At 41.1% G+C, this 12,397-nt stretch overlaps 1 protein-coding gene across 2 annotated transcripts in view; it reads left to right on the forward strand.

Moving 5' to 3' along the window:
* The window catches only part of SCN11A (sodium voltage-gated channel alpha subunit 11), a 113,326-nt gene extending 101,191 nt beyond the window's left edge, over positions 1-12,135 (forward strand). The window contains exons 25-26 of one of the 2 annotated variants that reach the window (XM_017849619.1): positions 6,840-7,110; positions 10,151-12,135. In XM_017849619.1, coding sequence (XP_017705108.1) covers positions 6,840-7,110; positions 10,151-11,199 — 1,320 coding nt within the window. In that variant the 3' untranslated portion in view covers positions 11,200-12,135. The remainder of the gene's footprint in view (positions 1-6,839; positions 7,111-10,150) is intronic. The other variant, XM_017849620.1, reaches the window with a different exon arrangement.
* Positions 12,136-12,397: the final 262 nt, after the last annotated feature.

Consider the following 12,397-nt stretch of genomic DNA (forward strand, 5'->3'; position numbering starts at 1 on the left):
TAACAGCGAGTGTACCTGTCTGATTCTTACTTTGGAAGCTTCCTCTCAGGGGTGTACTCCACCCTGTGAGGTGTGGGGTGTCAGACTGCCCCTAGTGGGGGATGTCTCCCAGTTAGGCTACTCAGGGGTGAGGGACCCACTTGAGCAGGCAGTCTGTCCGTTCTTAGATCTCAACCTCCGTGTTGGGAGATCCACTGCTCTCTTCAAAGCTGTCAGACAGAGTCGTTCGCGTCTGCACAGGTCTCTGCTGCTTCCCCTGTTGTGCCCTGTCCCCAGAGGTGGAACCTCAGTTGAAAATGCAGAAATCACCGGTCTTCTGTGTCGCTCGCGCTGGGAGTTGGAGACTGGAGCTGTTCCTATTCGGCCATCTTGCTCCGCGCCCCCTGTAGCTTCACTCCTAAGGCCAGCGAGACCACGAACCCACCGGAGGAATGAACAACTCCTGACATGCCGCCTTAACAGCTGTAATACTCACCACTAAGGTCTGCTGCCTCACTCCTGAAGCCAGCAAGACCACAAGCCCACCAGAAGGAAGAAACTCTGAACACGTCCGAACAACAGAAGGAACAAACTCCAGACGCACCATCTTTAAGAACTGTAACACTCACCGCGAGGGTCTGTGGCTTCATTCTTGAAGTCAGTGAGACCAAGAACCCACCAATTCGGGACACAATTGTGCACTGGCTTTCCATGATGCTGGTTGTAGCAGTTATAGTCTTAGTGTGCTGGCAAGTTCACTGCCTCATATGGGGTTGGAATGGCAGGGATCTCTTGCAGTTTATCTGGTTCTCTCATGGTATACATTTTTATTTATTTACCTAATTTTCTCCCAGTGTTTTATTTACTGAGTTTATGATTCAGGCTTCAAGCCAATAGGGAAGGTATCCCTAGGTAGGCACTGGCTATGGCTAAGGCAGGTGGGTAAATGTAGTATCCAACAGTAGGCTGAGGTCCCAGCCGTGATGAAGGTGGCTGTGAGAGCTCTCAGATGTGCTGTTTTATCAGGGTGAAGAGGAGAAGCTACCTCAGCTCCTCTGCCAGGTCAGCCAGAAAGCTATTCACCTTATAGCCTCACTCCTGTCCCAGTGTCTTGGCTCTTCAGATCAGACAGCCACCTCTTTTCATCTGTAGGAATGTTGATGTTCCAAATAGGGAGGAATTGTGACTCTGCCTCTCACACAGGCCTGAATCTGGAATGTGCTGCTTCTGTGGGGCCGCACTCACCCTGGGTTGTTCCAGACAGGTTGTCTATTGATGCCTCCATACTGTGTTCCTGTGGGGGAAGCCCCAGCTGTGTCTGCAGTGGAGTGCCAGGGGAAAACGAGGACCTCTTCTCCAAGACCCTTCACAATCACAGAGGATGCCTGCCCACTGGGGTAGAGGTGCAGATTTTCCTTACTGTGCCAGCACTGCAATTATGTTTCTGCTGTGAGAAACTACTCACCAGCAGAAATATCTGGAACTCAAGGCCTGCTCTTCAGATTCTTTTGTCCCACAGGGTAATCCCCTGATGTGGTGCACTCCCCCTTCCCTAGGGATGGGGCTTCGTGAAAGCCAGACTGCAGTGATTGTTCCTGCTCTTCTGGGTCTAGCCACCTGACAGGGCTACCAGGCTCTGGGGTGGTGCTGGGGAGTGTTTGCGAAAAGTCCTGTGATAGGATCTGTTTTCAGGTCTCCCAGCTGTGGATGCCAGCACCTGCTCTGGTGGAAGTGGCAGGAGAGTGAAGTAGACTCTGAGAGTCCTTGGTTGTAGATACATTTAGTATGCTGGCTTTCTCGAATGCTGATTATACTAGCAGTGAAGTTGTCACATGGACAGACTCAGGACCTCTGGTTAGCCAGGATGTTGCAGGCAGTAGAATTAGCTGTCGTCTTCTCCTTCCTGGGATCAGGGCTATTCTGTCATGAATTGCAGTCATGTCCTGAGTTGGTTGACCTCCAGCCAGGAGGTGGTGCTTTCAAGAGAGCACCAGCCATACTATTAGCAGTGGGATATATGCTTGCCCTAAGTTGGCCAGGGGAAGTATTCTGACTTTTCAGGTGATGGGCAGAGCCTTAAGGGTTTATGTTTTTGTGTGCAGCTACCAGGACAGGTAGAGAAAAACCGTCAGGTGGGGGCAGGGTTAGGCAGGTCCAAGTGCAGACTGTGCTTGAGTGGGGCTTGCCATAACCACTGTGGGGGATGAGGAGATGGTCCTTAGGCCAATGGGGTTATGTTCCAGAGGGGATTATGGCTACCTCTGCTGTGCAGTATAGTTCACCAGGGAAGTGGGGGATAGTGAGTAGTGAAAGGCCTTGCCCAGCTCCCACACAGTTGGTGAGGCTGGTCTTGCTCCTGCAGTGCCCTACTAACTGCATGAAGTTTAGATCCAGGCAGACTATGCAGGGATCTCAGACCTGCCCCAGGCCATAAGTTTCCCTGCTGACAAAGCAAGCATGGGTTTCAAGCCACATCCCTCCCTGTCTGCCCACGATGTCGGCAGCTCCTGCACTTGTATCTGCAGCAATTCCTGTTAGCCCCCCTGGATTCTGCTCAAAGAAGTTTGTGCCCAGTCAAAATTATCACAAAATCTAATTGGAAGTTTCTTTCACCCTATGGCCCCTCCTTTATTTGTCTTTCTGCCTTCTCAGAAGGCCCCTGTGAGATACAGTCAGGAATGGCATTCCAGGGCTCAAGCTGGAGACTGGGAGCGCCTTCAAAGTTCCTGCTGCTGCTTCTACTTTTGCACTTCATGCAGCTCCCTGAATTCATTTCAGCTCTAGGTAAGGTTACATCCTTCTCTTGTGATCTGGATTTTCAGATTCCCCAGTGGGGATGTGTGTTCGGAGGCAGGATTTCCCCCCTCTCACTCACACTTTGGGAACTCACTGCTTTTCACCTGTCTTGTGCAGTCTGCAGTCGCATGTCACTTCTTTCAAAGGATCTGTGAATTCTTCTGGTTTTCTTGTTACGTTCCTGCGGTGGTTCTTGAAGCAAAAGTCCACAGTGTGAGTCTCCACACACTGTTCTGTCCATCCAAGTGGGAGATGCACGTTAGCCTTGCCGCCTATCTGCCCGTCTTCCCGTTTTTGCTTTTTTCAATTTTGACCAGTTTAAAATGTTGTACTTATAACACTTTTTACTAGTTTTTGTTAGTGTGAGGTTAAGGTCATGTATACTTACTTCCACTTTACAAGTATTTATGACAAACTTTGTATATCAGGGATTGACAGACTTTTCCTTAAAGACCCAGGTAGTAAATATTTTAGTCTTTGCTGGCTATATGTCTCTGTCATAGTACTCAACTCTGCCATTGTGGCACAGAAGCAGCCATAAACAATATAGAAGAAATGAACATGCCTGCACTCCAACACAACTTTATTATGTAGGTACACGGAAATTTCGATTTTATATAATTATCATATGTCTCAAAATTTGATTCTTCTTTTGATTTTTGTTTCACCAAACATTTAAAAATGTAAAACCCATTCTGAGCTCATGGGCTGTACAATAACACATAGGTCACTGGATTTGTTCTATAGGCCATGGTTTGCTGATCCCTGCTCTCTATGAATCCTGCTTTGTCAGGTACTATGGGACAAGATAGAAGCAGCATCCAGGGCAGCTCTGTGCTTACAGTCTAATTGAGGAGCTGAGATGTTGTATACATACTTGAGAGCATTGGATTATAAAGTAGTACAACAGGCACAACAGAGTTGGTAGCTCTGACAAATAAGTTTGAAAGCTCCAAAGCAGAGCAGGTCAGTGGAGGCTGAAAAGTCAGGGAAAGCAGTATGAAAGAGGGGCTTGCAATCTGAAGCATGTAGATAATTTGGAGATTCCCATTTGAACATGAGATCCCAAATAATTAATGCAGTTCACCTACTGTTATTCTCGGCACTCAGAATAGAACTTGGCATAAAATGTGTTCTCAGTAATTATTTATTGAATAAAAAATATGCTTTAAGGTACAAACAGAGTCCATCACACTAAAATGAAGTATTTGTGATGCACTAAAAATGTCAATGAATGTCAGGGCCAAGAATTTAGAATTTATCTTTTATGTAGTGAGAGATTTTTGACCACAGGGTTAATGATAAAATTTTATTTGGGGAGGTTTAACTTGCCAGTGGTGTATGGGACTTCAGTTTACCTAAATTGAATCTAGTTTTTAAATACTACCAACGGTTTATGGGACTTCAGTTTACCTAAATTGAATCTAGTTTTTAAATACCAATCTCACTTTCTAGTACTAATTTCACTTTGAAGTTCTTATTTGAACTTGAGCCAACAACATGAAAAGAGAATTTTTGTTCACATATGCATGCTATACAACCACTGATTCATTACCAGTTGGTCTTGGGTTTGGCATAACTAAAAGAGTCACAAGACACAATATGTTCCCACATATTTATCAGTTTATTTCAAGCAACACAGCACACAGCCAAACATGAGTTGTAACAACATAGATGCACTGCACAGAATATGCTAGGCTGCAAAAGATGAACTGAAAGTGGGTGCAGACTACGTTAGCATAGGAAAGCTGTCACCTCCATTCCTTAGCCATCTTTTATAGCATGTTTATCACATGGCTTATCTGGGAGTAGGTGCAAAGTCACAGCTCTCCCTGTGTAGCTGCAACTCACGAATCAAGCCTTCAATGAATGATTCTGGTAGTAAAACACAATCTCACTACTTAACACTGCATGTTTATCTTGACTTTTACATTCCAGAGAGTAGTGCCGCATGAGATAAATCCAACATCATATCACCAGAAGTCCCTGAGTCTGGGCTTAGACTTCAACAGTTAGCCATTGACCCACAACTTTATCTCCCCAGAGATTTTTTTTTTCCATCTCTAAAATCCAAATATTAGCTTTTGACCCTTAAAACAAATGAATAGCAATTGCATAGGAGGAAAACATAGCTGTTTTAGCCTGAGCATTGACGCATTTCATTTCCAGTAATAGAACAAGGGGTTTGGAATCACTTCTGATTTCTCTTGCAGCATCTTCACAGGGTGACTTTATTTCTTGGTTAAAAATTCATACTGAGGTATAGGAGTCACTATACATTCTGAAGTGATGTAGAATGCTTTTTTGATCATCCAACACTTTAGATAGTCCAACACTTTAGGTAATTTATGCTCTTAATCTTCTCTATTTGTCTTGATGTTAGAGTTAACTATAAAACCAATACTTACCCTCCCTCATATTTCTTTTTGGCCTTCATTCCACTTCCCTGGAGTGCATCCTTGAAAGTGTCTTTTCTCCAACTCCTTTCTGACTTCCAAATTCATGCTCAAAGAGGAAAGGCACTTGACTTTCTAGTGTCTTCTGGCTTTTTGATAAAAGCTTTGGGGCTCCCAGCACATGGCTTGAAAGTCACAATGGAAATGTAGTGTCTTCCAGTGTTGTCCCTACCCTCCTTCCTCTCATTGTCCTTGCTCTCCCCAAGTGATATATAATTCACTCCTGTGGTTTTAATTCATATCAGTATTAATGCCATCTGTATTCTAGCTTCCAAACTCATACTTCTACCTGCCCATTGCCCTTGGATCCCCCACTGGCACCTCAACGCAACGTGCTCAGGTCAGATCTCACCATCTCCTTTTAATATTCCTCATCCTCTGCTCTCTGGCTGGTTAAATGGTTTCATCAACCAGAAACTATATTCTCAGTCTCAGTATATTCCCAAAGCCCACTACATTTGAATTCTCTGACAGTTCTTGCTTCCACCTCACATTAGCTCTTAAACATACATGCTTTTATCTTTATCTGCTGTCACCACCACAAGCCAACATCATCTTTGCCTGGGTTATGTAACAGATCCCTAGGGTGTCTAAAGATGTATTCTTAGGAGTATATGAGTTCTCTAAAGATAATAGTGTAGCCACTTTGATTAAATGATAATATAATATAATATGTACACAGATTGTATGTGTACCAACGTATAGTCAAGAATGCTGTAAAATTTCAATTTCTGAGTTTGTAGTTAGGAATAGTTTTCCACTAAGTGAAGAACTAAGTAGTGCTTCACAGCAGTTGTATTAAAGAAAATCATGGAATAATTGAGTAATTTCACCACATATGGTAGACTTGGCATGCAAACTTGAGTTAGAACCTGTGCCAGACCAATCACCATATACACACTTTTTAGGCAGTATGGCGATCTATATACAAACCACATGTAAATTCACCCTCCGTTGTAATATAAATAATTTTTTCTGTTTCCAGTTCTGGTAATTATTGGATTATAATCTCATCTATTAGTTTTATCTTCAAGTGAACAAGAATTTTTAAATTGGCATTGAAGAATTATTTGAATACAGAATTTTGGTTAAGTTCTGATTATTGTGAATTGGCAAATGGAGCATTGAAGATATTAATTCCATTTTTTCCAACATACTTATGTGAGCAGGTATTCTCTGCACTAATATTGTTGAAGAATACAGAAAGAGAGAAAATATAGACCAAGATTCATCTTTTTATTATTAAATCCAACATGCACTGTTTTATTTCAGCAAAGCACATCAATCACATCAAAGTTATTTTGTTACTAAGACTTTTAATATTTTTTGTTTTAAAAAATATTTTAATATTACATATTTTAATATTTTTTGTTTTAAAACTATAAGCCTAAGCACTTAAAACCAGTTACTAATTACATTTGAATGAAAATATATAAGGCAACACTGGGGATTTATAAGAATTTCTTGCCCTTTGAAAAGGGTCTGTATATTTTTCAAGGAAGTGCTTTAATTGTAAGGAAAAACAAATTCTGTTATATTTATGCTGTTTTTTATTGTATATAATTTTATTCTTGCATTCAAAATGATTTATTTCTTTTTTTTTCTCAGAACAAATGTCAAGGTTTTGTGTTCGACATAGTCACAAGCCAGATCTTTGACATCATCATCATAAGTCTCATTATCCTAAACATGATTAGCATGATGGCTGAATCATACGACCAATCCAAAGCCGTGAAATCCACCCTTGACCATCTCAACTGGGTCTTTGTGGTCATCTTTACATTAGAATGTCTTATCAAAATCTTCGCTTTGAGGCAATACTACTTCACCAATGGCTGGAATTTATTTGACTCTGTGGTCGTGCTTATTTCTATTGTTAGTAAGTAAAATCAGCAGTCAGAGGGGCTTTAAGAACCGGAAGTAAGTTTGTAAATCTTACCATTTTTTGAAGTTTATTCAAACTATCCACAAAGCAGAAACCTGGGCCTAGTGCAGTTTCTGAAAGAATAGACAGGGTTACTAATGCCATTCTCTACTGGGAAGTTGCTAGGAGATAGAGAGTAATTTCCATTCCCTTAACTCGCTACACAACTGAGATAGAGTTAAATAATTATGCAGATAATGTATTCAATGGAAATAGACAAAATTAAAATGACTCAGAAGTTTTTGGGGTAGTAACCTAATTTATTCAGATAATTGAGTCAAAGTTCTACCTTTCCTGTGCAACTATAAGCCCTGTAAGCATTTTATAGTTTTAAGGATTTACTGCTCATGTTTTTCCTTTGTTTAAAATCCACATGGAAGCCAGATCACAATTGTGCCCCTGTGGCACTGCTGTGCCCCCTTTCAACCCCTATTCAAGGCCCCATGGCCCACTCTAGATTGGGCTTCCAAGAGTGTATCATTCAGACAATCAAAGCTTTTTTTCTATTCTATATCCCATGTTAACTTAAACCATAGTGTGAACTATGCTTGTCTCAGATTCTTTGATCCCATTTACCAACCAGCCTCATTCTCTAATCAGTATATGTTTCCTAATCACAGGCAGGGTTAACTAAAAGGTTTATAAAAGAATACAAAAGAAAGAAGGTTATTGCCATACACCTTCTTATAAAACACACACATACACACATCATCTTTAAAATTAAATTATTCATGGCTAAACCATAAGTGCTTACTCTGGGTGTTTGAAGTTTGGTTTTAATTAAATTGTTAACTTTTTATAATTATGTAAAACTGTCCAGGAGGCCTTCTCATAGTTCAAAATGCAATGAAGACAAAACTGATTTTCCAAGTGGAAGCTTTTGTGCGATCTCAGAAAGAATGCATCAAACAGATATATTGGATCACGATATTTTGGTTCCTAATGCTACTGCAGCAATGCAGATGTTTCAGAGAACAACAAATATGCTACAGTTCGTAGTGTTTTCTGGCTTTTAAGCCATGATGTTAACGTAGATAAAGCTTAGCAATAGATTCTTCCATGAGTTTACAGTTAAGTAGACCTTTAATTTTTATTAGTCAGTTCCAATCACAAGTCCTGGTGAAACTGACAGCAGCAAAAAAAAAAAAAAAAAAAAAAAAAAAATTGGTGGTCAGATGTCTGGGGCAGGCCCTCTAAGAACTCAGAGAGCCCTTCCTCTGATGGAGAGAGCCCTTCCTCTCACTCATTCCAAAGTTCCTTCCATGCAATGCCAAGCATCATGCAGTTTGTGAAAATGTTTCTGACTTTTGTCCTTTGAACAACTGCTAAACAATTGCAGTTATACATGCTGTCTGGCATTTGCTCCAATGGATGAGAAAATCCACATATTAAGCCAGATAATACTCAGCAGTAGGATTAATCCATATATTAATCTTACTCACTAATGTAGACAGAGTTTTATATGCCTTTGCCAATGTTTCTGCCATCCAACGCTTAGCCTCAATACTTTTCCAAGCTCTTTCCTAAGTTTTTGGAGAAATGCAAAATGAATGTGAGTTGAAATGAATCTCTCTCTAGGAGTTAACAATGTAGTTGAGGTATTACGGCTTACTCATCTTAAAGTGCCAAAAAAAGATAGGGAAATTAATTGAACACCAAATCACATGGTGCAAAGCAGAAATGAGCTCAGAGAAAGAACAGATTACTATGAGCTTGATCAGCCCAAGAAATATTCATAGAGGAGGTAAATCTTAAATGATGGGCCTCCTCCAGTTGTTGCTGTATTGGCACTTAATAAATTTTACATCTTTCCGGGTTGCCTTCCCAATTAAGGTATGAATTAAACTTCTTTGGCACAATTGAGGAGTCAGTGAAGTATATAATCAACTAGCTCTCTTTAGTCAGTAGGTGACAGCAGAGCATTCTGCTGCCCATAACCCCAATAGACCCCTAGTGACCTTGGAGGACACTCATGGTCATTAGGGTCATCGGCACTCAAAGACTGCCCATGACCCCTAACGACCCTAGAAGACTCTCAAAGCAAGAACAAGGCCATGTCTACACAAGGCAAGTATGTTCCAACCATTCTATAATGTTTAGGCCAAAATGTGAATTGTCTTAAATCCTTGCATCACTTGCCTGCAGAGCAGACAGTGGAAGAACAGGGCAACATTTTAGGTCACATATTCAGCTGTTTGATCAAACCTTTGAAATGACATTTATGGGGTTTGCAGCAACAGAGAAAGTATCTCCAAACTGTATTCCCTTGAGCTTTTTGAGTTTGGATCTCAGAAGTCCTTGGAATGAGGATGACAAATATGAACAATCCATGGGCAGCTTCAGCCTAAAGTTGGGCATTCCAATGCTACCATTTCCCTCGAGCCCTACATACATTGTGGCTCTTTCAGCAGATAAACTGTCCTCACCTGTAGTAGGGATGTATTTAAATTCTTCTACACAAATAAGGACCTGTCCCTTTTAAGGAACTTTGGGATTGGGGATTCTACAATTTCCACTGGCAGCTCAGGCTCAAGGCAACCTTCTATAGCAGAAATCTCTCCTTGCACTCTAGTCTAAAAGACTCAAGCTGTAGTTTATCTGTTTTACATTCTATATTCTATATATTCAATACATACGGAAACCTGTTGTATTTATTACTTCCTGAGTGGCTTTAAAAACCCAACATAGATAATACACTTCAAGTACGTAACTCACAAAATAGGCTTTCATAAACTGCATTCCTTTCCTTAGTTGTCTTTAATATTTTAGACATCCGATCCCATCTAAAATTGTATGGCCCTTGGAAACTATTTTCTGAATTAAGACACAGATAAGTATTTTCCCTGATAGTGGTAAAGGAAATTCTTAGTTTTGTACATGAGCTACAAAGTGTTGATAAAAAGTTGGCCCCCGTAGGATTCTGAGGCAGGAGACAGGCTGGAGCTGAAACCAGTGTGCCTTCTGGAAACTCATTGACTTTTCTCCTTCTTCTGAGGTACAATGATTTCTACCTTGGAAAGTCAGGAGTACATTCCTTTCCCTCCGACGCTCTTCAGAATTGTCCGCTTGGCTCGGATTGGCCGAATCCTGAGGCTTGTCCGGGCTGCACGAGGAATCAGGACTCTCCTCTTTGCTCTGATGATGTCGCTCCCTTCTCTGTTCAACATTGGTCTTCTACTCTTTCTGATTATGTTTATCTATGCTATTTTGGGTATGAACTGGTTTTCCAAAGTGAATCCAGAGTCTGGAATTGATGATATATTCAACTTCAAGACTTTTGCCGGAAGCATGCTCTGTCTCTTCCAGATAAGCACATCAGCAGGTTGGGATTCCCTGCTCAACCCCATGCTGCGATCAAAAGAATCATGTAACTCCTCCTCAGAAAACTGCCACCTCCCTGGCATAGCCACATCCTACTTTGTCAGTTACGTTATCATCTCCTTTCTCATTGTTGTCAACATGTACATTGCTGTGATTTTAGAGAACTTCAATACAGCCACTGAAGAAAGCGAGGACCCTTTGGGTGAAGATGACTTTGACATATTTTATGAAGTGTGGGAAAAGTTTGACCCAGAAGCAACACAATTTATCGAATATTCTGCCCTTTCTGACTTTGCTGATGCCTTGCCTGAGCCTTTGCGTGTGGCAAAGCCAAATAAATATCAATTTCTAGTAATGGACTTGCCCATGGTGAGTGGTGATCGCCTCCACTGCATGGATGTTCTTTTCGCCTTCACCGCTAGGGTACTTGGTGGGTCTGATGGCCTGGATAGCATGAAAGCAATGATGGAAGAGAAGTTCATGGAAACCAATCCTCTCAAGAAGTTGTATGAACCCATAGTCACCACCACCAAGAGAAAGGAAGAGGAAAGATGTGCTGCGGTTATTCAAAAGGCCTTTCGAAAGTACATGATGAAGGTGACCAAGGGTGACCAAGGTGACCAAAGTGACTTGGAAAACAGGCCTCATTCACCACTCCAGACTCTTTGCAATGGAGACTTATCTAGCTTTGGGGTGGTCAAGGGCAAGGTCCACTATGACTAAGCCCTCACCTCCACGCTTACCTCACAGCTTCACAGCCTTGCCTCCAGCCTCTGAGCTCCAGGGGTCGGCAACTTAGTGTATGAACAGGTAGTGGATTCACCAAATTAGCCATTCCATTTTCTTTTCTGGCTAAAAGAAGTGATATTTCAGTTTCATTTTAAATGATACAGAGATATAAGATAAAGCTGCCTGACAACCACTGGTACTATTTTAATAAGGAAGAAGACACCAGGAAGGACTGTAAAAGGACATACCAATGTTAGGATTGGAATAGTTCAGGCCGGGCACAGTGTCTCATACCTGTAATCCCAGCAGTTTGAGATGCTGAGGCGAGTAGATCATGAGGTCAAGAGATTGAGACCATCCTGGCCAACATGATGAAACCTCATCTCTTCCAAAAAATACAAAAATTAGCTGGACATGGTGGCGTGTACCTGTACTCCCAGCTACTTGGGAGGCTGAGGCAGGAGAATCGCTTAGACCTGGGAGATGGAGGTTGCAGTGAGCCAAGATCATACCGCTGCATTCCAGCCTGGTGACAGAGTGAGACTCTGTCTCAAAAGAAAAAAAAAAGGAAAAAAAAAGAAACATGGTTGAAACATGGTTCAAATTATATCTAAACAAAAAAGAATAAGACACAAAAAACACATTAAAATTTTAAGTTGTATTTTCTGTGTTTCTAGGTACATCATTTTTGTTTGATATTTTCCTGATGCAAGTATGTGGTTTATCACCTGTAGCTCTTTTGCATGCTAAATGAAAATTCAAAACTTGCCAATAAATGAATAGCTTATTGCAGATATTTTTTTACCAACATTAATTATTTTGGGTTTGTTTAAGACCTAGAGGCACAATCTTGACTTGTCAATTACTACCCTTTCACAAGCTACCATCATACATATATATATATTTTTTAAATAAAACTTTGTTTGTGTTTCTTTCAGATAGTACACTAATATTCCCCTTTTGTTCAGTGGTTGTGTGAGTAGTGGTTTAAATGTGGTGCTTTGTTTGCAATTAAAGACTAGAGCCAGTGGTGTATCCGACAAGTGTTTTAACAACTGGCTTTTCAGGAAAAAAGAAAGCCATGCTTTGTAGCATTCACTAATCTCTGTGGCGTGAGTACTCCCATTATGACTGATTTCAAGCTATCAATGTTACTGGACGTGGAGTTGAGAAGAGATGCTCATAATAAGTT

Source organism: Rhinopithecus bieti, unplaced genomic scaffold (assembly GCF_001698545.2).
Source record: "Rhinopithecus bieti isolate Rb0 unplaced genomic scaffold, ASM169854v2 scaffold_33121, whole genome shotgun sequence".
Classification (NCBI taxonomy): Eukaryota; Metazoa; Chordata; class Mammalia; order Primates; family Cercopithecidae; genus Rhinopithecus; species Rhinopithecus bieti.